At 68.4% G+C, this 22,277-nt stretch overlaps 6 protein-coding genes across 6 annotated transcripts in view; 3 read left to right on the forward strand and 3 right to left on the reverse strand.

The window, feature by feature from the left end:
* Positions 1–826: 826 nt before the first annotated feature.
* Positions 827–2,143, reverse strand: CHLNCDRAFT_137874 (hypothetical protein; the record flags this gene model as incomplete). The annotated part of the gene is made up of 6 exons (XM_005851430.1): positions 827–1,024; positions 1,230–1,269; positions 1,407–1,525; positions 1,596–1,620; positions 1,725–1,898; positions 2,139–2,143. 6 exons carry the CDS (start codon positions 2,141–2,143, stop codon positions 827–829), a joined length of 561 nt encoding a protein of 186 aa, XP_005851492.1.
* A 1,247-nt stretch (positions 2,144–3,390) lies between these two features.
* Positions 3,391–3,540, forward strand: CHLNCDRAFT_15680 (hypothetical protein; the record flags this gene model as incomplete). The annotated part of the gene is made up of 1 exon (XM_005851136.1): positions 3,391–3,540. A coding segment is annotated over one exon (150 nt), but the record flags the coding sequence as incomplete, so codon positions are not given.
* A 541-nt stretch (positions 3,541–4,081) lies between these two features.
* CHLNCDRAFT_56728 (hypothetical protein) lies at positions 4,082–6,499 on the forward strand (the record flags this gene model as incomplete). The annotated part of the gene is made up of 7 exons (XM_005851137.1): positions 4,082–4,378; positions 4,495–4,658; positions 4,817–4,933; positions 5,204–5,309; positions 5,630–5,756; positions 5,996–6,101; positions 6,317–6,499. The coding sequence occupies exons 1-7, from the start codon at positions 4,120–4,122 to the stop codon at positions 6,497–6,499; spliced, it is 1,062 nt and encodes a 353-aa protein (XP_005851199.1). The 5' UTR covers positions 4,082–4,119.
* A 398-nt stretch (positions 6,500–6,897) lies between these two features.
* On the reverse strand, positions 6,898–11,738 carry CHLNCDRAFT_137877 (hypothetical protein; the record flags this gene model as incomplete). Its single annotated transcript, XM_005851431.1, has 9 exons — positions 6,898–7,151; positions 7,295–8,038; positions 8,190–9,883; positions 10,030–10,140; positions 10,343–10,422; positions 10,635–10,747; positions 10,938–11,203; positions 11,318–11,403; positions 11,538–11,738. The coding sequence occupies 9 exons, from the start codon at positions 11,736–11,738 to the stop codon at positions 6,898–6,900; spliced, it is 3,549 nt and encodes a 1,182-aa protein (XP_005851493.1).
* Positions 11,739–12,672: 934 nt separating this feature from the next.
* CHLNCDRAFT_137878 (hypothetical protein) lies at positions 12,673–16,536 on the reverse strand (the record flags this gene model as incomplete). The annotated part of the gene is made up of 11 exons (XM_005851432.1): positions 12,673–12,763; positions 12,922–13,153; positions 13,328–13,405; positions 13,537–13,693; positions 13,883–14,547; positions 14,768–14,851; positions 15,048–15,253; positions 15,448–15,497; positions 15,754–15,926; positions 16,110–16,305; positions 16,513–16,536. The coding sequence occupies 11 exons, from the start codon at positions 16,534–16,536 to the stop codon at positions 12,673–12,675; spliced, it is 1,956 nt and encodes a 651-aa protein (XP_005851494.1).
* A 3,906-nt stretch (positions 16,537–20,442) lies between these two features.
* Positions 20,443–22,277, forward strand: part of CHLNCDRAFT_137880 (hypothetical protein) — a gene marked incomplete at both ends in the record, with an annotated part of 3,481 nt that continues 1,646 nt past the window's right edge. Inside the window, 5 exons of the mRNA XM_005851138.1 lie at positions 20,443–20,511; positions 20,647–20,742; positions 20,889–21,089; positions 21,291–21,327; positions 21,520–22,208. Coding sequence (XP_005851200.1) covers positions 20,443–20,511; positions 20,647–20,742; positions 20,889–21,089; positions 21,291–21,327; positions 21,520–22,208 — 1,092 coding nt within the window. The remainder of the gene's footprint in view (positions 20,512–20,646; positions 20,743–20,888; positions 21,090–21,290; positions 21,328–21,519; positions 22,209–22,277) is intronic.

Genomic DNA, 22,277 nt, shown 5'->3' on the forward strand with positions numbered 1-22,277 from the left:
GGCGGAGGGAGATTTTTCCTTGTGCCACGTGGACACCCTGAAGCCCCTCTTCAAAGCCTGATGACCGCAAACACTGGATCCAACGGCCTCATATCGAGTACAATTGGCAACCCAGGTTTTCCCCGAGACATCTGCGCACCGCTCATGTCTCTTGCCGCCAGGAAGCAGCTTGTGGCTGTGGCGGAGCACCTGATAGATGTCACTCGACGCGGCATGGCCAGCGGCGGGCGCCCGAGACCAGCACCAGCCCGCCGCCCCGCTCCGCCGCCTGCCGCCCCCGCTGCCGCCCAGCCGCCGCTGCCACCAGTGCCAGTGGGACAAGAGTGGACCGAGGTGGTGCACCAGCAGACAGGGTGGGTTGGGCTCTTGAAACGGGTGGCAGGTGTATTGCAGACCCACCCCATCGTCTGGTTTGCCGCTTCTGCCGACTTGGCCACGGCCTGCACATGTGGCTGGCCTTGCAGCTCCACATACTACTGGAACACGCGGACGGGCGAGACGACAGCGTTGGGAGAGCCACGGCCGGGACCGGAGGGGCGCCTGGCCCATGTGCGCTCCACGGCGCAGCAGCGAGCGCGAGTAGCAGTGGGGGGCCTGGGCCAGTTGGTGGCCATGGGTGCTGGAGTGGGCCTGGTGTTTGCCCTCCTGTCGCGAGTGTTTTGACAACAACAAAGTTGTGCGTTCTGATTCTAATAGGGAGCATTTGTAGGGCGAGATGAACAAAGCTGAGCAGCAAGCACACCTGGAAAAGCAGTTCAACAAGCACAAGAGCGGCAGAATATGGCCAAGAATATGGAAGCTGGGAACTGGGTAGCGGTTGGCATTGTCAGTGGTGGTAGGGCTCCCCACGCAGGATGGTCCACGCTCGATACAGCTGCTCCAGGAGCACCACGTGCGCCACCTGGTGGTTGAGCACCATCTTTGACAGCCGGATGGTGTCGTTGCCGCGGGCCCGCACTGCGGGTGCGTGGCCATAGGGGCCTCCTATGCAGAACACCACCAAAGGCCAGCTCTGGTCAGAGGCCTGCGCCGAGGGGCATCAAAAGCAGTCCAGCACTCTGCGAATTGTCGCCCCTACCGCACAACCATTAAGCAGGCAGCCCAGGCCAGCGCAGCAACCAAGCTGGGATGGGTGCAGTTTGGGGTCCCCTGAGCCATGGCCTTTCCCATGCCAGGTGCGCAAGCTCCTCTGCTTGCCAGGCTGGCCCCTGCGGCTGCGCCCATCCCACCTGTGCCAGCAGCCGCGCCAGGTCTTCACTGGAAATGTCTCTGCGCAGGCATGAACAGGCACGGCGCCCCTCAAAAGGCCGGCTGCTCGCAGTCCCCTCTGCTCCTCGCAACTGCCGAGCAGCAACGGCCGACAGTTGGCTGCAACGCAGTCTGCTCAATTGAGCAGCCGTCCCCACCTGCCCCGCTCATCCAACAGCACCACGCGGTCCGAGGGCTGCAACACCTTCAGCACCCGCTCCCCCTCGTGCCGAACCGCCACCGCCGTCTCTTTGGCATTCTTAGGGTTGGGCTTGACCTGCAAGCGGGCCAGGTGTGCGCGACAAGTCGATCCTGTTCTGCCCACAAACATGCAGCAGCCTGCCTACCTGTATCTGCGAAAGGCTGGTGTACCTACAGCAAGCGGAGGCCAGGCAGGCGGGTCAGCGTATTCACAGTGACACCAGGTGAGCCGACTGGAGCAACTGTGACTGTGTTAGACCGCAGGTAGCACCCACCGCTTCAGCTTGTCTGCCCACTCTAGCGCCATCAGCTCTGCCCCCTTGCTGGACCCCTTGGCCACCGTCACGACGGTGATGGGGATGGGCCGCAGCGACCGTGCCAGCGACTGCGACTGCGGCGCCGTATGCCCCGCTGATGCGGAAATGTTCAGGCCACGGCTGCTGGCAGCCCTGCAGCATGGCATAGGTGTGCTGCAAAGGACGTTTCGCGAGGGGCGGGGCAAGGGTCGGCGCGGCTGCACCACCCGCCGCCGCCGGTTGCCGCAGCATTGGCCTGGTGACGGTTCTCTGCTGCCCGCCCCTCCGTTGAGTGCCTGAAATGGCCTCAACAATCTGCATTTGTGGGGAGAGCACTCTTGCCTGGCACGGAAACACTTGACCACATGCAGCCTCGCAAGGGTTGCAGCTGACTGCATCCCCTGTGACCCCAGAGGCGATGCAGAGGCCCTGCACCAACTGGGATGGAGCAGCATTGCCCAGCGGCAACAAACTCCGCCACGGTGGCCGACCTTCCCCCCTGAGAGCTCTCCTCTTTCGGACCGCCCACCGGCGGCGATCACCAATTTCCTTTCAACAGTTTGCACGCTCAAGCGGCCGCGGCGACTGCGCAACAGTGTTGTTGGGGTCGCGGCCTTGTTTGCTGGGACTGGGGCCCGTTCGGGGCTCGGGGGCAGCATGCTGGAGACCGTATTTGCGGCCGTCATCCTGCTCAACGTGCTGGCGGCCGGATGCTGTGAGTCGCGCTGACACCAGGCGCTCGTTTGCAGGCACTGGAGCTGGGGCGGTGCCGTGGCATGCTTGCGGGCCGGAAACGGCCCGGGCGGGGTCGGCAGTGTCTGACTGAAGGGTGCCGCCCTCGCCCGGAAGCGCCGCCCGGACGAGCGCCTACCCCCGTCTCGTACCAGCTCCCTGGGCAAGCTGAGGGTTGCAGCACGAGTGCCGCGTGCATGCTGCCACGGGATCCAGCTCCTCACGGTCGATCTCCACGGTCGCGCCGCCCCTGCCGCAGGCGTGGAGGTCGTGCGCAAGCTGGCCAAGCAGCTGTCGCCGCTGCGGGCGATGTATCGCAGCTTCAGAGCACGATGCCCCTACACGGCGGAGACCTTGGAGCGCTTTGTAGAGGCGAGCATGGAGACGGGCTGCGCGGCGGCAGCCACCTGTCCCTGCTACCTCTTCGTCTCCCCGCCCTGCCCCCATGTCGCCGCTGCCGCTTGCTCCACAGCCGGCGCCCACGCTACCCTCCGCCTCCCTCGCCCCGCCACCCCGCTGCAGATCTGGGACATGTTTGTGCACTGCTCGGATGCCTCGCTGGGCTTTGAGGACCGCTTTGCCATCTTCTGCGACCAGCTGGGCGACTTTCTGGAGGGGCTGGTGCAGCGCGCGGTCGATGTGCTGGAGCTCTTCTTCCAGATGGACGCAGAGGACCAGCAGGTGCGCCCTGGCCCGGCATGGCACCGGCCTGCCCTGCAGCAGCTTGCTCGCGCTGCGTGGTCACCAATCTGCGGATGCTTTGGTCTGCTGCCTCCATCCGCTGGCTTGCCGGCCCCAGCAAGGCCCCCGCTCTTGCTCCTGCTGCCCCACGCAGGCGGCGCTGTGCCGCATCCCGCGCCGCCGCCTGACGCCAGCCGAGGCGGCGGAGGGCGCGGGCCCGCTGCGCATCGGCGCCTGCGCCATCTGCCTCTGCGAGTGGAGCAAGGGGGACGATGTGCGGGAGCTGAGCGCCTGCAGCCATGTGTTCCACGTCAAGTGCGCCGACACCTGGCTGTGGCGGCACCAAAAGTGTCCCATGTGCCGCACGCCGCTGGCCGGAGAAGGAGGAGGCGCGGGCCACCTGCACTGGCGCTGAGCTGCACCCGACCCTTGTTGTTCCACCATGGGGCAAATAAGGGCGGCCCGGGTGTGCTACACCAAATTTCCAGCCTTGACGGCCCCCACCCACCCCACCCAAGACAGCTTGGCCACTCTGGCGTTCCTGCTGCATCATAAATCATAATCACCTTGCACGTGCCTCCTGTACCCGCTTGACCTCCCACCAGGCGATGCGTTTTACTCACCAACAAATGCCCAATGAACGCTGCCGCTGCCAATCTGCTTGTGCGCTTTTGCTGTTGTCTGCCCGGTGCCGCTCTTCCTCTGTCCAGTATGCTCCGTCTGCTCATGCTGCCAATTTTCATGCCGGCTGCCTTGTACCCCCTCATCACTTCAACTTCATTGCATTGGATGCCCCAATCTCAGTAGCTGTAATGCACGCCTCCTCGCATCGGCCGTTGGTGGCGGTGCACAGCGGCAGCGCAGCGGGCCAGTACCAAAGATTTAGTTGCACACAAAACTCCACAGTCTGTGGCTCCCTCCGCGCCCTGCTACACGTCTGCGGGCACCGATCAACGTTGCCATGCTGCTCCAGGCCCTGGAGGTGCTGCAGTCTTCCCTGCAGACGCTGCAGAGCCACCCGGCCGGCCTGCTGATCAATGGGCTGGCCCTGGCGCTGCTGGCTGTGACAGCCCTTCAAGCTGTGGCGGCGGTGATCGGCTTCGTCTACGCCTACTTCCTGCGCCCCGGACGCAACCTGAAGTTCTACGGCCCTTGGGCAGTAGTCACTGGCAGCACCGATGGCATCGGCAAGGCCTACTGCGAGGAGCTGGCCAAGAAGGGTGCGGCGCGCGGCGGCGCCGGGTGGCAGGTGGTGCCGCCGCTGTGTGCGTTGCGCCGCGATGCCCGGCCCTGTCCCCGCACCCCACGCCTGCCTGTGGGCGCCCTGTTGCCGCAGGCCTCAACCTGGTGCTTATCTCTCGCACCGAGTCGAAGCTGAAGGAGGTGGCGGCGGAGCTGTCCGGCAAGTTCGGCGTCGAGGCGCGGTACGTGGCGGCAGACCTGTGCAAGGCGGGGCCCGACACCTTTGCCAAGATCGGCGCCGCGCTGGAGGGCCTGGAGGTGGGCGGCCGGGCCGGGAGGCGAGCCGGTCAGGCGCGGGCGGCGGGGCGCCCGCAGCGCCAGCCCCAGCCGCCGCCGCCGCCGCGCCCGCCGAACCCATACGTGCCCGGCCGACTGCCGCAACTCCCCGCCGCCCACTCCCCCCCACACACGCCCAGGTGGGCTTGCTGGTGAACAATGCGGGCATGTCTTACGACCACTCCGAGTACCTGGATGAGATGGATGCGGGGGTGGTGCCAGACATGGTGACCATCAACGCGCTGGTGCCGACCATGGTGAGCACATGCCACAGCACAGCACAGCACAGCACAGCACAGCGAGCTGGCTGCTCGGGCAGAGCCCCGGCCGGCCGGGCTGCGGGGCTGCTACGGATGCGCGGGGTGGCGGCGGGGCGTGCGTGGGTGTGCCTGACACTGGTGGTGGGCGGCGGCGGCTTGCCGTGGTGGCATCTGAGCGCTGGAGCCTTCTATCGACGGCTGCCTACCCGCACACCCGCCCACACTCTCAGACCCCCTCCCTGTGCCCCCCCCCTCTGCTTGGTTCAGCTGTGCCACATGGTGGTGAAGGGCATGCGGGAGCGCGGGCGAGGCGCCATCGTCAACGTCGGCAGCGGCGTGTCCACAGTCATGCCCCAGGCGCCGCTGCTGGCAGGTGTGCGTGCCGCGCGCGTGCGTGTGCGTGCGTGTGCGTGCGTGTGTGTGTTGGTGCATAGTGTTGTTTCTGGGCGTGGAGGTGGAGCGCCGCTGCCGGAGGCGGCGGTGTCGATGCCCCGGCTGCGTGCCCTCTCCCAACACTATCTCCCGCACTGCCTTCCGGTCCGCTCTGCTCTGGTCCCGCCTCCTCCCCTGCCGCCTCCTCCCCCTGGCCTCCTCCCCTGCCCCCGGCTGCCCCTGGCCTCCTCCCGTGCCGCCTCCTGCCCCTGGACCCACCCCTGCCACCCCTGCCCCCCTGCCCCCTCCCTCCTACTCCAGTGTACGGCGCCACCAAGGCATACGTGGACAGCCTGTCCCGGTCGCTGGATGCCGAGTACAGCCCCATGGGGGTGAGGGTGCAGAACCAGGCGCCCATGTACGTGGCAACCAAGATGTCCAAGATCAAGTGAGCCGGGTGGTGGTGGTGGTGGGGTGGCGTGGGGCGGCTGTGTGTGGAGGATACCGTGTTGGTATATTGGTGATGCTTGTGCACGCGCGTGTGTGTGTGTGTTGTGTCGGAGGTTTGACCAACTGCCAGAATGGGCCGCCCGGGCGGGAGCGCCGGCATCGAGCAAGTGACGGCGTGCTGCGCCGCTGGCGCGCTGAGCCGAGCACGCACCCGCGTGCCCGCCCCTGGGCCCGCAGGCGCGCCCGCCTGGATGCGCCCATGCCCGCCACCTGGGCCGCCGCCGCGGTGAAGCAGATTGGGCGGGAGACGAGCTTCACGCCCTACTGGTTCCACGGCTTGCAGGTGCAGGGTGCAGCGCCCGCCCGCGCAGGCACCCCCATGCTCCGAGCGCGCCGTGGCGGCAGACCTTGCCTGCCCCCGCGCCGTTTTCTGTTGCCTGCACACCCCTCGCCCTCCGCAGCTGCCTTCCCTGCCCCCTGTGTCTCCATCCCCTGGCCTGCGCCCGCTGTGCTGAGCTGCTCAGGCTGCCCCGCCCACCCCCACACCCCCACACGCAGTCCCTCTTCGTCAAGCTGGCCCCCACCTCCCTCATCAACACCATGGTGATGAACATGCAGCAGGACCTGCGCGCCCGCTACCACCGCCGCCTGGCGCGCCAGCAGGCCGAGGCGGCGGCGGCGGCGCTGGGCGACGAGCCGCCGCCCAGCGAGAGCAAGCGGGAGCTGCGCCGCCGCAAGTGAGCGCCGCGGCGCGGCGCGGCGCGGCGGCTGCGCTGCTTCTGCTGGCGCCAGAGAGCGCGGCGCGGGCCACGGGCATCGCCCCGCTTGCTTGGCGAGCCTGGTGTGGGGTCTCCCTGGTTGTCGAGTCGGTCCCATGGGCCCTGGTGTATCGGCTGCGCTGTTCACCAGCCAGCGCTCTCCAATCAAGCCATGCTCCTATCAGCTCGAGCTGCGAATTCGTTCATAAACTCCTAGCGTGCGATAATACGCCCTCAATGGCAGCGCAGGAAAAACCATATGTGCATTTGTCTGGCTGTCTGTGCATGGCAGGCGCCGCCATACTGTGTGCGCTATGGTCGCCTGGCAATGCTTGCTTGCTGTCGCAAGTCTGTCCTGTAAACACTGCCTGCCATTGTGGCTCAGGAAGCGGTCCAGGCCTGGCGACAGCGTGCAGCCTGCAGCCGCACCCCGCGGCGGTTGTCGTCCACCGCTGCCGCCAGGCTGGCGGCCACGGCGCGGCGGTAGGGGTGCAGGCAGGTGTAGGGCAGGTCCACCAGTACCAGCAGGCACTGCAGCGCGGTCTCCCGTACTGCAGGTACCGGGCGGTACGCCGTCAGCTCCAGCAGGGCCGGCACAAGGCGTGGAAGCAGTTCCGCCTCCGCCTGCTGCTTGCCTGGGGCATAACATAGCACAGCAAGCGACACAAGGATGAGCGGGGCGTGAGGTTGGGAGTCGGCCACCAGCCACACACACATGCGCCATGCAGGCATGCACCACCGACGCGCGTGTGCTGGGCTGCCTTTGTTCGGGCCTCACCTGCGCTGCTCATGAGCGCATCGCTGACCAGCAGCAGCAGCGAGAGCAGCAGCTCGCCGTCCGCCAGCGGGCCCCGCTGCAGCGCGGCCAGGCACTGCAGCATCCAGGGCAGCATGCGGCGCTGTTCCTGCTGCAGCACGCCGCTGGGCGCCGTGCACAGCAGGCAGGCCAGCGCCAGCAGCAGCACAGGGGAGGCCAGCAGCGGGGCCGCGCCCTCGCCGCCCGCCGCCGCCGCCTGGCGCGCCGCGCTGGCGCCCCGCAGGCTGCCCTCGAGCAGGGGCAGCAGCCGGGCGGCCGCGGCAGTGTACAGGCGCTGCTGCCACAGCGGCTTGCAGACCGCATGCGACTGCTTGGACAGGCCCGCACCCGCAGCGCCGCCATCCAGCGCCGCCTCAAGGAAGTGTGCGGCAGCCTGGGCCCCCGCTGCAAGCTGCTGCAGGGCAGCCGCTGCCTCGCTGCCCGCTGCCTCGAGGGGCCCTCCGCCCTCTGCCTGGACCGCCTGCCAGCGCTGCGCCGCTGCATCCAGAGCAGCGATCGCCCTGCCCACAGCCGCATCCGCCTCGCGAGAGCCTCGCATGGCCAGCCCCCGGCCCACCGCCGCCAAGTAGCGCCAGGACGAGGGTGCGGGCGCCGGCAGGCAGGCGGCGCCGCCAGCATCGCTGCCGCCGCCCGCTGACAGGCCGCAGGCTGGGTACAGCTGCCGCTGCAGCACGGCAGAGGAGCAGGCCGCCGCGCTGTCGCTGTCTGCAGCACAGGCCACGGAAACAAGGAGCCAGCGTGAGGGCGGACACAACGTAGGGTTATGGAGAGAGGAGGACAGGCAGAGATGAGTGGCACGTGGCACACATGGCAGCCCAGCCAGTGCCTCCCCCTGGCTGGATGACCCCAGGCGCACCTGCCGGGTCCCATTTGTTCAGCAGGGCGGCCGCCGCCAGGGCCGCCCAGTGCCCCGCTGGGCTGCCGTCCGGCTGCGCCTGCGCCAGCTGCACCAGCCGCTGCACAAGCGGCGCCGCCGGCTGCTGGCCAGCCAGCCCCCGCACAGCCTCCTGCCTCAACGGCACCAGCAGGGCACAGCACACCGTGGCCTGCAGGCCGCCTGGCGCTGCCAGGTGCGCGTGGCCCCGCTGCATGACGGCCGCCGCGGCGGCCGCCGCCAGCGGCTGCTGCTGCTCAGCGGCGGCGCCGCGCATCGCATGGTATGCCAGCTCGCCGCACGCCGCCTGCACCTCGGCGCCCACCGCCGCTGCTGCTTGCGCGGGAAGCAGCTGGGCGGCATCCAACAGGTGCTGGCCCAGCTGCAGGAAGCACGCCGCCGCCGCTGGCTCCGCCGCGCCGCCGTGGGCCGGCGGCGCCGACGCGATGCCTGCAGCCGCCCGCAGCAGCTGCTGCATCAGCTGGGCGGCGCTGCCTGCGGGGTCCCCTGCCGCTGCCGGCAGCTGCTGCTGGAGGGCTTGATCCAGGGCCACCACAATGTCCAGCTGGAGGCCGCTGGAGGCGGCAGCCAGGGCCTGCAGCGCCGCCAGCGCCGCCGCCGCCGTCTGCGGCCGCCCCGCGGCCGCCACCAGCCGCGGCAGCGCCGCGTCCGACAGCGCCGCGGCGTGGGCGCTGCGCGCCAGGGCGGCCAGCGGGGCCACGGCTGCTGCCTGCTGGGCCGAGGTGGAGGCAGAGGCGCACGGTGCGGAGAGCAGGTGCAGGACGGAAGCCACTGCTGCCTCCACGTCCTGCCCGGGGAGTGCCGCCGCCTGGCGAGGGTCGCCAAACAGCGCCGCCAGCGCCGCCAGCTGCAGGGTGGCCGCCCGCTGCTGGGTGCAGTCGCCAGGCAGCAGCGGCCAGGAGGCCGCCTGGGGCTGCCGTTGGGCGCTGGGCCCCGGCGCCGCCTCCTCCGCCTCCTCCCCCTCAGCACCCACGGCAGGCGCCAGCGCAGCAGCAGCCGCTTCTAGCGCAGAGGCAGCCGCAGCAACAACCTGGCGCGCCAGCTCGCCATCCACGCCTGCTGGCGGCGCGGACGGCGGCGCCTCTGCTGCCGCTGCCAGCATGCCCAGCACGGCGCACCAGGCCAGGCACTGGGCCTGCCAGCCGCCGCTGCTGCCCTCTGCCGGCCGTGCAGCCGCCAGCGCCAGCAGCGGAGGCAGCAGCTGGCCCAGCGCCTGGGCGGCCGTGGCGCCGCCAGCGCGGCACAGCGCCTCGGCCACCCGCGCCCCCGCCTGCGCCCGCAGCACACTGCGGCGATGCACGGCTGCATCGGAGCCGGGCGACTGGATGCACGCCATCATGTCTTGCAGGCTCGAGTCCTGAAGCACGGCATCCGCCAGCCTGGCGCCAGCTGGCACCTCCTCCTCGCCACCACGGCCGCCGCCGCCGCCGCCGCCGCTCTGGAAAGCAGCCACACACCGCGCCAGGCACGTGGCTGCCGCCGCGGCCAGCTCGGCAGCCGCCGGCACGTCGGCAGGCAGCAGGCCCTCGCCAGCTGGCGCCAGCAGCTCGGGGCGCAGCGCAGACCACAGCGTGCTGACGTGGCCGGCCAGCGGGGCGGGGCCGTAGCCCTCTGCGCACGCGCCCAGCAGCGACAGAGAGTCCAGCTTGGCCTGCCTGCACAGGGAACGGGCGGGCCAGGGCACAGCGGCGCCGTCTATGGCAGTCCGCAGCCGCGCCAGCTGCAAGGAGGGTACTGGCCGTGGCTGGCTTCTCCATGCCGTGTCCCTGCCTGCCGGGCCTCCCTCCTCGGCTTGCCGCACCTGAGTGTGGAGCTCAGCTTCTCGCAGGCCAGAGGCACCAGGTAAGGCGCAAACAGCGGCTCCGCCACCAGCGCCGCCTCCAGCCCAGCTGCCAGGTCCTCCCGGCTGATCCTGCGGCAAGAAAAGGGCAGGCAGGGATGGTGGCAGGCCGGCCAGGCAGGCAGGGGGCAGCAGGACGGCACAGAGGCGGGCAGCGTGCCAGCGGCGGGCACGGCCCGACGGCGGCCAGCGGGCTGCCGCGCAGGCGGCGCCTGCGATTCTGTGGCGCCTCCCAGCACCGCCCAACGAGGCAGCGCGGGCAAGAGCAAGCCACCTGTTGGGGTCATTGGGCGGGGGGGTGAATGTGACGGGGAAGTAGCAGGCCAAAACCTCAAAGAGCTCCTCGGCGCCCTCCTGCACACAGGGTGGAAAGCATGGATGCCTGGGTGCATGTAACATGCGTTTACACAAGTAGATGCGATGTAGAGCTCAGTGTTGGTGCTTGGCGTCCCCCACAGCAAGGCGCGGCAGGGCATGTGTGTTGCAGCCTGGTGGCCAATTGCTGAGTAAGACCACACGTGCCTGCTCCCCGCACATGACTGCCCTCCCACGTGACTGCCCCTCACCTCCAGCCGCTCGTGGCACAGGCTGGTGTCCGGCTGCCGGTGGTAGAGCGCCAGCAGGCACCGCACCGCCTCGAAGCACAGCAGCAGGCAGCGCGGGTCCTTCTCGCCATCCACTGCACGCGGGACCGCCGGTGCTAGCCACCCCCTCATATGCAGACACCACGTCGCGTGCAAGCTGGCTGTGCTCGCCCGGCTTCTTGCTGCCTTCCCGCCCTGCCCCCTCCTCCTCTATCCCTCCCAACGCTGCCGCCTTGCTGCTCCCCTACCACCTCATGCCGCACACCGCTCCACACCTCCACCCACCTGAGCTGACCAGGTACTCGAAAAGGTCCAGGCCGGCGTCCAGCAGCGCAGCGCCATACCCGCGCATCGCCGCCGTCACCAGGCGCAGCGCCACCGTGCGGTCCTGCTGCGCCAGCGCTCGGATGAACACATGCGACACGCAGGCCCGCATCATCTCCACCGCCGCCGCCTCCTCCACCTCTGCCAGGGCGGGCCTCGCGGGCGCCGCGCTGCCGCGCCGCGACAGCAGCGCCAGGCATCCCTTGAGCGCGCCACGCACGGCCGGCCTGCACAGGCGCCAGCCCGAGGGAGAGCCCTGAGCCGTCATGCCTCGTGGGCCGCCCTGCAGGAGGTGCCCAGCAGCCGCAGCGAGCTTCCGCCTCCACGGCTGTGCTGCTCACCAGTCTGTGAGCCGTGAGGTGAAGAACTGGGACAGGTGGACGACGTCGCCCTCGCCCGCGGCGGCAGCCGGCACAGCCGCCACCACCTGCACCGGCAGCCCAGGAGCGGCGCAAGGGGGTGGGAGGGCCGGGCCGCCGATCCGGCGGCGGCGGCGACTGCCCATCAATCTTAGAGGGTGGCCCAGGGACCAAGCCCCAAGTGTGCGGCCGCCGTGCTCACCTCTGCCAGCACGCTGGTGGCTCGGGCACGCTGCGGGTCGTCATCAGTTGTGAGGAAAGGGCCGAGGGCCTCCACCAGCCGCAGGATCGGGGTGCCCGCCTGCCGCAGCTGCCCAGCCAGCTGCTGCGTCTTCTCGGCGTGGTCGCGCTCCGGAAGCTCAGTGGCGACCAGCTCGTGCAGCAGCGGCGCCCAGGAGGCCATCCCGCCGGCGGGGCGGTGAGCAGGCGGTGGCGGTGGCGGCGGCGGCGGCGAGGGGAGGGAGAGGGTAGGGAGAGGCAGGGCGCCTGGCAGATCAGATCGGGCGGCTAGGTGATAGCCAGATCGCGCTGAGCGCCACCGCAGGGTCCGTGAGTGGTGATGTCGGGTTGCTCGTGCGGCTTCCTCGCACTCTGCGACTCAGCTAGGTGCTCTCAGGTGACGGAAGAAGAAAAAGAAGTGGGACGGATTATGGGATGATGAAATAGAGGCGATCGCCAATCACGCCGCCAGGTCGGCAGCCGCCTTTTGCCGGCATGCTGGGCGACATGCTGGGCCCTGCTGTCTTTATTGCTGAAATCTCCTTAGAACTGACACACAAATGTGAGCTCAGTATGTCACAGGGAAGCAACACAGTCAAAAGTGCATCGCAAGCATGCGTACAGTGGCATTGCGGTTCAAGCAAATGTGAGCTTGGGGGAAAAAGAAATGAAAAAAACGCAAGACCATGGCAGCCCAAATGATGTTATTGGCGCTATTGTTGGTTATTGGTGTATTATCAGGTCAGTCCCACGACTGCATGGTGATCAAATGGGATGACAGGCCAATGAAAATGCGAACAGACAGGACAGCAGGGAGAGCACCGGAATGCGGGAAGGGAGGGACAGGCCAACACAAATGCCGGGGAGAGCAGCGGAACGCAGGGGGAAAATGTTCGGACAGGTGTGCATTTGTACATTAGCAGTCGCGCATTAGCAGGTGTACATGAGCAGTTCTGCATTAGCGGTGGTGCATTGGTCCGCAGTTGGAGCAGCACACAATGCGGCAGCAGCAGGGAGCACGAGTAAGCCCTATGGGCTGGCTGTGCCTGACATTGCTGCACACGGCAGCAGGGGCAGGATCACACCCCAGACGGAGCGGCAGACGGAAGCCAGGCCGCTCAAACAGCCATCGATTGCTGCCGCGTGCGCTCCTCCGCCTGCTTCTGAATGATATGGGTCAGCCTGTCGGCCACCTGGGCAGCCGAGGGCCTGCAGGCAGCCAGCGGGCACAGCCAGGGTTGAGCAGCCTGCCGGCTGGGGCGCCCCACCCCACTGCTTCTGCCAACCAGGCATGCGAGCAGCAGGCCAAGCTCGGCCAAGCAGCAGCAGATGTGGAAGCAGCGGCTGCTGCTGCTGCGGCGGCGCACCTCTGGCGCGGGTCGTGGTGGCAGCAGTCCCACACAAGGCGGCGCAGGTCGGCGGGCATGGTGGCGGGCAGCAGGAGGAGGCGCCTGGTGTGCAGCTCCTCCAGCTTGCGCCCCACCACCTGGAAGGGGGCCATGCCCGTGAAGGGGCCCTCCCCCTTGCACATCCAGTACACCATGATGCCCAGTGCGTAGATATCCACAGCAAAACGGATCTCGCCAGACACGAAGATCTCTGCCGGGGCACACACAAAAGCAGTGCAAGGGCGCCAGGTCAGCAAGGTCGGGCGGGCGGGAGGCGCCGGACGCCGCCGTGGCTGCCGGACAGCAGCCTTTGCTGGTGCACAGCCAACGGTGCACAGCCAACGGTGCGCTCGGCGGGCGATGCCGGCTGAGCTGGCGTGCTGACCTGGCGCCATGAAGTCAACCGTGCCCTTGAGCTGCGACGTCTTGTGAGTCTGGCAGTTACGCAGCACGGTGCTCAGGCCTGCAGGCGCACGGCGGCGCAGGGTGGAACACAGCCAGACATCAGCGCTCAAGGCGAGGCCGCTGCGGCGCCGACGGCCGCCTGCACCCCAGCCGTCCCTCCCAACCCCTCCCTGCCCCCGGGCAGCCCACCAAAGTCGGAGAGGCGGGCGCGGAAGCCGCGCGGGTCTGACGCGTCGGGCGCCAGCAGCACATTGTTGGTTGACACGTCGCGGTGCACAATGTGCAGGCTGTCGTGCAGGTAGGCCAGGCCCTGCGCCACATCCCGCGCCGTGCGGCAGACCCAGTCCTGCGGGCAGGCAGCGAGCGGGGCGTGGCCTGGGCTGCGCTGCGAGCCAAGGCCGCACACCGCCCGAGCAGCTTCCGGCCAGGCCCTCCCGCTGCCTGCGGCGGGAGCTCCAGCAGCTGAGCTCCCCAAACCCGCACCAGTCCCCACCCAGCCCAGCCTCCCGCCCTCCCGGCTCTCCACTCAGCTCACCAGGTTGGGCACCCGCCCCCGGCGGTCCTGGAAGAAGCGCCCCGCGGCGATGGCGCGGTGCACGCTGCCCAGCGAGCAGTGCTCCATGACCAGCAGCGCCATGAAGCCCTCCACAGATGCCGAGGAAGAGGTGGAGGAGGAGGTGGAGGCGGTGGAGCAGGTGCTGGCGGTGCTGCGGGCCGCGGGGTGCCGCACCGCGCCCTCCGGCCCCAAGGAGGCTGACGAGGGCGAGGGCGGCCCCGCTGCCGCGGGCCCGCGGCGAGGCAACGCCGCGGCCGCGGCCGCGCCTGCGAGGGGCGCGGTGGCCGGCTGGTGCGGCGCCGAGGCGGTGGAGGGCTGGCCGGCGGCGGGCGCCTGCCCCTGCGCCTGCTGCTGCGCCTGCTGCTGGGCGGCGTGGGCCCGCATCAGCTCCTCATCCGCATACGCCAGCTCCTGCTCCCTGGCCGCGGGCGCCGCCTGCGCGAGCCCTCGCCCCAGCTGCGTGCGCACGGTGACGGTGCAGTGGTGCAGGCACTCCACGATGGACGGGTGGCAGCAGGCCAGCGCGTGCGCGCACTCGCGCGCCACCTGGGCCGCGGCGCGGCGCTCAAACGTGGGGAACTCGATGACCTTGATGGCCACCGTCTGGCCGAGGTACAGGCCGCGGTACACGTGCCCAAACGTGCCTGCGCCAGGGCGGGGTGGGGCGGGGAGGGCCTTCGCGGTGCGGTGGATGCGGCGTGCGTGCGGCACGGCGCGGTGCGGAGCAGCGTGGTGAATGTCGGTGGCGGCATGCGAGGTGGGCGAGCGGGAGCAGGTTGGGAGAGACCAGGAAGCGCGGCGCTTGCCGCAATGGCCAGCCGAAGGCAGCTGGCTGTCTGGCGTGCCACCAGGCAGCGCCCCCACCTTGCCCGATCAGCGCCTGCAGGATGATGCCCTTGGAGCGAGCCACCGCCACCTCGGGGCTCTCCTCGCGACTCACATACACCACTGCGGGCAGGGGCGGGCGAGCGGCAGGGACCACCACAGTTCAGAATCAGCACGACCGGGCAGCGGGCACGCCGCATGGCTCCTGCGTGCAGCAGCGTGCTGGGCAACAGCCCCTTGCACACATTACAACAATCGGCAACCGACACACACGCGCAGGCGACGCGCGCGCACGCTGCCCGCCCCGCCCGCCGCCCACCGTTGTGGTTGAGGCCGTAGTAGAGCACGGCCAGCGAGGCCAGCAGCGTGGCTGCCATAGCAGCCATGAGCTGCGCGTCGCTGGGGCGGGCGCCGCCGCCGCCGGGCGCCTCGTCCCTGGCGCAGCGCGGGGTGGTGTCCAGGGTGCGCCAGTGCACGCCGTGGGGCACGCTGCTGATCTCTCCTGTGTCCTCCACACGGACGGTGCTGCGGAAGGGTGGAGGGTTGAGGAGACGGGGTGGGGTGTGGACGGGCGAGCGAGGCAACCGGCAGGGCAGCTGGGTGAAGGTAGGCGAAGGTGGGGGGGCCGCTGGAGCACCGCGGGCGCCTGCCAGCTGGCATAGTGAGCGGCGGCGCAGGGTGAGCTGCAGGTGGAGGCCAGGCAAGCAAGGGTGGCTCACCGGTCGTCCAGCTGGGACCAGTCGGTGCGCCAGGTGGCCCAGTAGGCTGACTGCAAGGCAGGGGAGGGAGCGGGGAGACAGGATGGGCTGGGCGGGGCTGGGCGGGGCTGCCGTGGAGCGGGTGGCAGGCTGGGGCTCACAAGCTGGCAAGGGATGGGTAGTGGTGGTGGGAAGCCAGCAGGCCGGCTCGCGGCATGAGCACCCGGGCCGTTGCCGTGCGGCAGCGCGACGCCGCCCCCGCGGCGCGCTGCCCTGCTCGGCCCAGCCACGCATGCACCTTCACCATTGCCCCGGGCCCCCGCGCACCCTGAGCGGCCAGCCTGTGGCGGGCGACTGCGCGACGTGTGTGCAGGCGGCGCCCCCCAGCACCACGATGCTCCCGTTGTCGGCGCCCGCCGCAAAGCACAGCAGCGGCAGCACCGGCACCAGGCTGCCGGGGGCGCGCACCACCACCAGCTCGGTCAGGCGGCTCACATCCACTGCACCAGGCGCAGGGCGAGGGTCTGGTTGAGTGAAAAGGCAGCGGCTGGCGTCGCGGCGAGGGCGCACTCGGCAGCGCCGTGGGGAGCGAAACGGGGCCCTGCCCTGATGCGGGAGAGCCACACTGAAGTCGGCTGGCTCTGCAGAGGATGGCTGCACCCGGCAGCACTGCAGCCACTCACAGTGGGGAGGCTGCGCGCCGCGACCGTCCTTGCCCGACACCGTCACCACCGTCACCACCCGCTCCAGCACTTGTGAGGGCCAGTAGGCGGTGCTGAAGTTCCAGGCGCCGGGTCTCGCATTGGGCACCACCTCTACTTCACTGACGTCGCCGTTCAGCAGAGCGGCGTGCAGCTCCCCGACTGAAGACACTCTGATCTGCAGGCAGGACCGGGCGGGCCCAGGCCTCGCTTTTCACCTCAGGGAGGATGCTGGACGCGATCAGGGAACAGTGCGCAAGGGGAGGGAGCAGAGGCAATCGGCAGGGCACGCAGCCGCGAGTTGCGTGGCTTGCGCCTGCCCACTCGCCTTGGTTGCATCACCGGGAGACGCCAGCAGTGCGGCCAGCAGGCAGGCGAAGCCCACGGCCACGGCCCTGGGCCCAGGCATGATGAGGGGCCAGCTCGTGGAACTCCCGTCCCACAGGCGCTGGCTGGCTGCTTCTACGGCACCAGCCTCCACAAACAGGGGAAAGCGGCTGAACCGACCCCTTTGCTTGTTCATCCCAGCGCAGCATGGCGCGGCATCTATACAGGCGTACCGCCGAGCAAATCCCAGCGCAGCATGGCGCGGCATGAATGCAGGATTCTTTGCCAGCAACAGTGAGCCAGGCAGCCCATGAGCCCACGGCTGGCACTCCTGGGGTCGTGTGCTTTGTAAATGAAATTGGGGTGGGCCAGGGACATGCCCCCTGTAGGCGGGTAGGCGGTCTGTTTCGACAGGCTGAACATTTGCCCAGTGGTTGTGTTCAGCAGTGACATGTGCTGCACATGAGGCCTGTCGGTTATTCAATCTGGAAGCCTGATGATCTCCCTTGCCGCCCTGCCATGGCCTGCTATGCGTTTGTTCGCGGCGATGCCGCCAGCGTGGCGGGTTGCTTGCAAACCAAAACTGAAATGCTCTGCCGCCACAAATTCTGCATTCTGCCAGTGATAGTTATCGCCTGCCATCCTCCTCTGGGTCGCTCTGGGGCCCTTGGGGCCTGCCTCCCCGTGCAGCATGCGGTCTTCTGGGTCGGGATTGCTGTTTAGGCTCACCACGGTGCTAGAGACGGTCAAGAAGAGCACTGGAGGACGTGAGCAGCCGCTGCACGCCCTCCCTCACTCTTTTCGTTCGGGCCCGCCCTCCAGCAGCGTTTGGTTCGGACGCCCAGCACGCAGCAGTGTTGCTTTGTGATGCCGCGGGGCCTTGCTGCAACCATCCCCACACCTGCCTCCGCCGCCGCCGCCTACCCTGCGCTGCTTCCGCCGCTGTGCTGCCATTGCAGGAGCATGGCAGAAACCGTGGGGGTTCTCAGGGTTTAGCCCAACGCAGAAAAGGAATCGAGCCAAACAGATTGCGCAGGTGTGCAGCGGGATCGGGTGACTGTGGGCAGGGAGGAGGGTGTCTACAGAGGGTTTGTCAAACACTGCCGACCGACTCTGCCCTGTCGCACTGCCGCATGCAGGAGCATAGCGTCATGGATGTGCTGCGCCAAGCAGCTGCAGCTGAGCCGCCTGCAGCAGTCGCCACGGCCAAGCGGCAGCCATAGCAGGAGGCTTCCCATCATCCTTGAGACGATCGACTTGCAGCTGTCACGCCAACGAACGCGATTCAGCAGCCTGGGCGATGGCGTTGGCTGTGCAATGCGATGCAGGAGCTGCCAGCCACGACAGCTAGCAGGCAGGCAGCAGCGCGACACCGCTGCCTCAGCTGCGGGGAAGGCTATGCGGCGGTTGGGGTTTAGCAATTGCTCGCTGGTCTGTGCTGCTGCCCTGACTGGCATACTCTGTGCAAGCCTTCTTCCCTTGCTATCAGGCAGGACTGTAAACAGCAATAGCATATCAGGCAGGAGTGCAGCTGCTTGCACTGGCGGGCAGCCTGGGGACGGCATCGCCTGGAGTGGTCCCATTGCAATGTTTCAGTCCCTCCTTCTTCGTTTTCGGCCGAATGTGAGAAATGGCATTCTTTGGGCTCCCTTGGGTGCCGCCCCTATCCGGTTGTCAATTTGAGGTTCATACGACTTGTGGGGCTCAGGCACGCCTCAGGCACATTTCGGCTCGGCGGCCAATTGCATCGCATCCCTGCTGCAACGCCCGTTCTTGTGCCTGCAGCGCCATGCGTAATTACTCACTCGTCAGAGGCTGAACCTACACGGTGCTGCGCAGCTTGCGCCTGCAACACTCTGCTCTTTGTTCATCTTTCACTGTCGTGTTGTTGTCTTGGGAGGCACCCGAAACCCGCACGTGGAGGGGCGCACCGAGACGTCCACCCACCTCGGCCTTGCCCTGTAAGGTTTGCGGCTCCACTCCCCTCTTCAGAAGATCCAGGCCAAGGCATTCATGCGGATTAGGTGGGCGGCACGGAGCCAGCTGAATGCGCAACGAATATGCCCCCCACATGAGCTAGTGGTGACGGTGGCTTGGCCGCCCGTGGAGAGAGTTGTGCGTGCAGATCTGCTTGCCTGCATTCTGATATAACTGCAACCGCTGCCGCAGATATGAGGAGAAATAGCGATGCCATGGCTGGCGGCATGCTTAGCGGCTGGGATGTGGGCACTCGGGTTGCTGATCCGCCGTCAGCGCGATGCGGCTGGGCGCTCCCGCGCCCGATGTTGGGTGCGTGTGCCTTGCGCGTTGTCTCTGAGATGCTTGCCAACGACCCACCACTCTCCTTTCTGGCACCTCCAAACTCTTTATCCTTTCCCAAGGCACCACCACCCCTTCTTCTGGCGCCTCGGTTGCCCAATGCAGGGACCCGGAAAGCGTCATTGGGTCACCTTGCCAGTAGCAGCCCTTGAGGAGGGGGAGGATCGCCTGTCGCTGGCCAGCTTTCTGCAGCAGGTGAAGCAGCAGTGGATGCAGCTGGGCATGTGCCGGCGCCCGCTCAAGGACCGGGAGCTGGAGGGGCTGGCCAGGCAGGCAGGCTTTGGCAGCGGCCTCCATCCACACCAGCAGCCGCTTCCTGCCCGCCTGGCGGCGTTCAACGCCTGGTTCAGCAAACACCTGGAGGTCATTGCAGCAGTGGGACCCGCAATATTTTGCCATCCGACAGCCCAGCTTGTGGCGGGGTTCGATGTGAGTCGGGCAGAAGCGGTGCAGTGCCTGCAGCTCTACGGCGTGGGCGCCTTCTGCCTGCGCCTGAGCTCCGTGGCAGGCCACCTGGTGCTCAGCCTGGTGGAGGACTACTCCAGCACGAAATCGAACCGAATCAACCATTACCTCTTCACTGCGGACCGTATTCGCCAGGCCGGGCTGCCGCGCCTGCTGGGGGGCATCCCAGGCTGCTGCCAGCGGCTGGTTGATCTCAGCACAGGCAGGCTGCACAGGGCCAGCCTCGTGCACAAGGCGTTCACGCGAGCAGATGCCGCTCTTGCGCCCAAATGTTGACCAACCACGAGTTTTTTTTTGTGGTTGTTGCACTCCACTGATTGAAGCTCTGTATTGCCGAGACTCGGATTGCTGCCGCGTTTTTCCCATCCCGCAACCTTCAACTTCCCCGCCCACCTCCTCGCACGCCTGTCAGCTCAGCAGCTCAGCTTCAATTTTTAAACAATTGCCTTTCAATGACTTAATTCGTTTGCATTTCCCCATGTAAATTGTCACCTGTTGACCAACGCCGCCGCATCTGCCGCTACTGAACCAAGATGGGCATGGGTCCGGGGCACTGCAGTTGCTGGCCAGGGATCAAGTTGGAGTAATGCAGGCATTCTGTGGCTGACAGTTGACAGAGCTCACAACACTGCTACCCATACCCTACAAACGCGTCACTCCCTGTCATTGGCAGGACGGCAGGACGACCAACCTGGCGGTGGCGGCGGTGCCTTGTGGAGCCACACCCGGCCCCTGTGTTTGACCGTTCAGCCTGCAAGGCTGGCATCGCTCTGTCCCTCTCTTCTCGCTAGGGGCGTGCACGACAGCAGGGGCTCGTAGTTTGCCAGCGCTTGTGGCGAGCAGCTGAAGGCGGCCGCCAACCCCTGAGCAGACGGGCTGTACAACCCCATCTGCACGCACCAAGCACTCTGGAAGCTCCCAAGCCGTCATCAGGCTGATCATCGAGTTCGCGGCCCTGGCTGTGGCTCCTCCAGGTGTGCGTCGGGACGCAGGAACAACCGCTGGAAGCACCCCTGGTGCTGCTGATGATGCCCCCACAGAGTTCACACCTTGCCCCGCCACCTGCCGCTCCGCCACCTCCACTGCTGCTCCTCCACTGCTTGCAGGAAGCCCACCGCCAGAGGGTTCCCAGTATAGCCTGTCAGCGCTTGCAACAGCAGCGGCAGCGTGACCCACGGCACACGGGTAGGAAGCGGCAGGCGTCATGGCGGAGGCTAGCCACAAAGTGAAGACCATCACCTTCCGGGGCCGGCGCGTCCCCATCATGCTGCAGGTCTGTCGGCAGCAATGCTTGCCGCGGCAAGCGCCGTGCCGGGGACACACAGCCGTGCAGCGCTCGTGGCCCCCACGCTGCCAACCCCACCCTGAAACCCTGGCCTCCCTTGCGCCTGGCCGGCCCACTCCGCAGGACGTCAATGGGCCATGCCCGCTGCTGGCGATCGCCAACGTGCTGCTGCTGCGCAACCAGCTGCAGCTGCCGCCAGGCGTGGGCGAGGTCTCGCAGGTGGGTGCCCCCGCAGAGCCAGCGACGCCGCGTAGCACGTCGCCACTGCGGTTTTGCTGGCAGGGGCCGCGGCGCTGCCTCTGCCTCGGCCTCGGCGACCCACCGCCCTCCCCCCCCCTGCACGGCACCCCCGCTGCGCCCCGCAGGGCCGCCTGGTGGAGATGGTGGCGGGGCTGCTGCTGGATGCCAACAGCCTGGAGGGGGGGGCGGGCGTGAGCGAGGAGCACGCGGCCAGCCTGCAGCAGAACCTGGCCGACGTCATCGGCCTGCTGCCCCAGCTGTGCACCGGCATCGACGTCAACCCGCGATTCACCGACACGCGCGGCTTCGAGTTCACTCGCGAGGCGGTGAGGCTGCGGCAGCCGCCTGGCCTGGCTGGCGCGCGGCTGGCGGCAGGTGGCAGGGCCGAGGCAGCGCCGTCACCCCACACCTACGTCGTGCCGTGCCTGCTCTGCCGCCTGCCGCGCCTGCCCCGACCCTCCAGCCTTCTCCCCCTCCTGCCCCTCCCCCTCCCCCTCCCCCTCCCCTCCTGTGCTGCCCCCCCGCAGGCCGTGTTTGACCTGCTCGACATCCAGCTGGTCCACGGTGAGAGCGCTGTGTGGATCGGCGTTTGGGGAGTGCGCCCCAGAGGCTGCCGCCAATGCCAGCGCGCGCGAGCTGGCAGCGCAGCCAGCGCCCATCCTGCGTGGCCCCGCCGGCACGCTCCCCGCCGTGCTCCCCGCTGACTGCCACAGCGGGACCCCCTCCTCCCTTTCCCTCCCCGCTCCCTCCCCTCAGGCTGGCTGGTGGACCCTCAGGATGAGGCCACGGCGGCGGCGGTGGGCTCCAGGAGCTACAACGAGCTGGTGGTGCGGCTGGTGACGGCGCTGGGCAGCTCCGCCACGCCCAAGCAGCTGACGCCCACCGCCTCGCTGCGCGGCGCGCACCAGTTTGGGGCCGGCGAGGGGCTGACGCCGCGCGGCAGCGGGCTGGGCGGCACCGGGGGCGCGCCCGCGCCCGCCGCGGCGGCGGAGCAGCAGGGCGGGCCCGCGGCGGGGCCGCCGCAGCAGCAGCCGCAGCAGCAGCCGCGCATCAATGCCGGCATGCTGTCGGCGGCGCTGCGCGACACGCTGCACGTGGCGGCGCCCGCGTCGGCGGCGCAACGCGAGGGCGAGGGCGGCGGCGGTGGCGGCGGCGGCGGCGTGCTGGCGGGGGATGGCTCCTGCGCCTCCTCCATGCTCAGCATGCCCACCTCGGACAGCATGCACAGCATGCACAGCGTGGTCAACCGCATGCTCACCGACATTGTGTCCGACGCCTTCACCGCCACCCCCACCGCCAGCCGCAGCACCGGCCAGGTGGCACTGCCTGGCGGCACCCCGGCGGGCGGGGAGGAGGAGGAGGCGACGTCGGTGCTGCAGCAGCCAGGGCTTGTGGAGCTGAGGCTGGAGGTGGCGGAGGAGGAGGGGGAGGGCGCTGAGGGAGCGGTGCGCGCGCGCCTGCTGCTGCGCCGCCCCTGCGCCCGCTGCCCTCTCCCCTTGACAGCCCCGCCGCCA

The sequence above is a fragment of the Chlorella variabilis genome (genome assembly GCF_000147415.1).
Source record: "Chlorella variabilis unplaced genomic scaffold CHLNCscaffold_2, whole genome shotgun sequence".
Classification (NCBI taxonomy): Eukaryota; Viridiplantae; Chlorophyta; class Trebouxiophyceae; order Chlorellales; family Chlorellaceae; genus Chlorella; species Chlorella variabilis.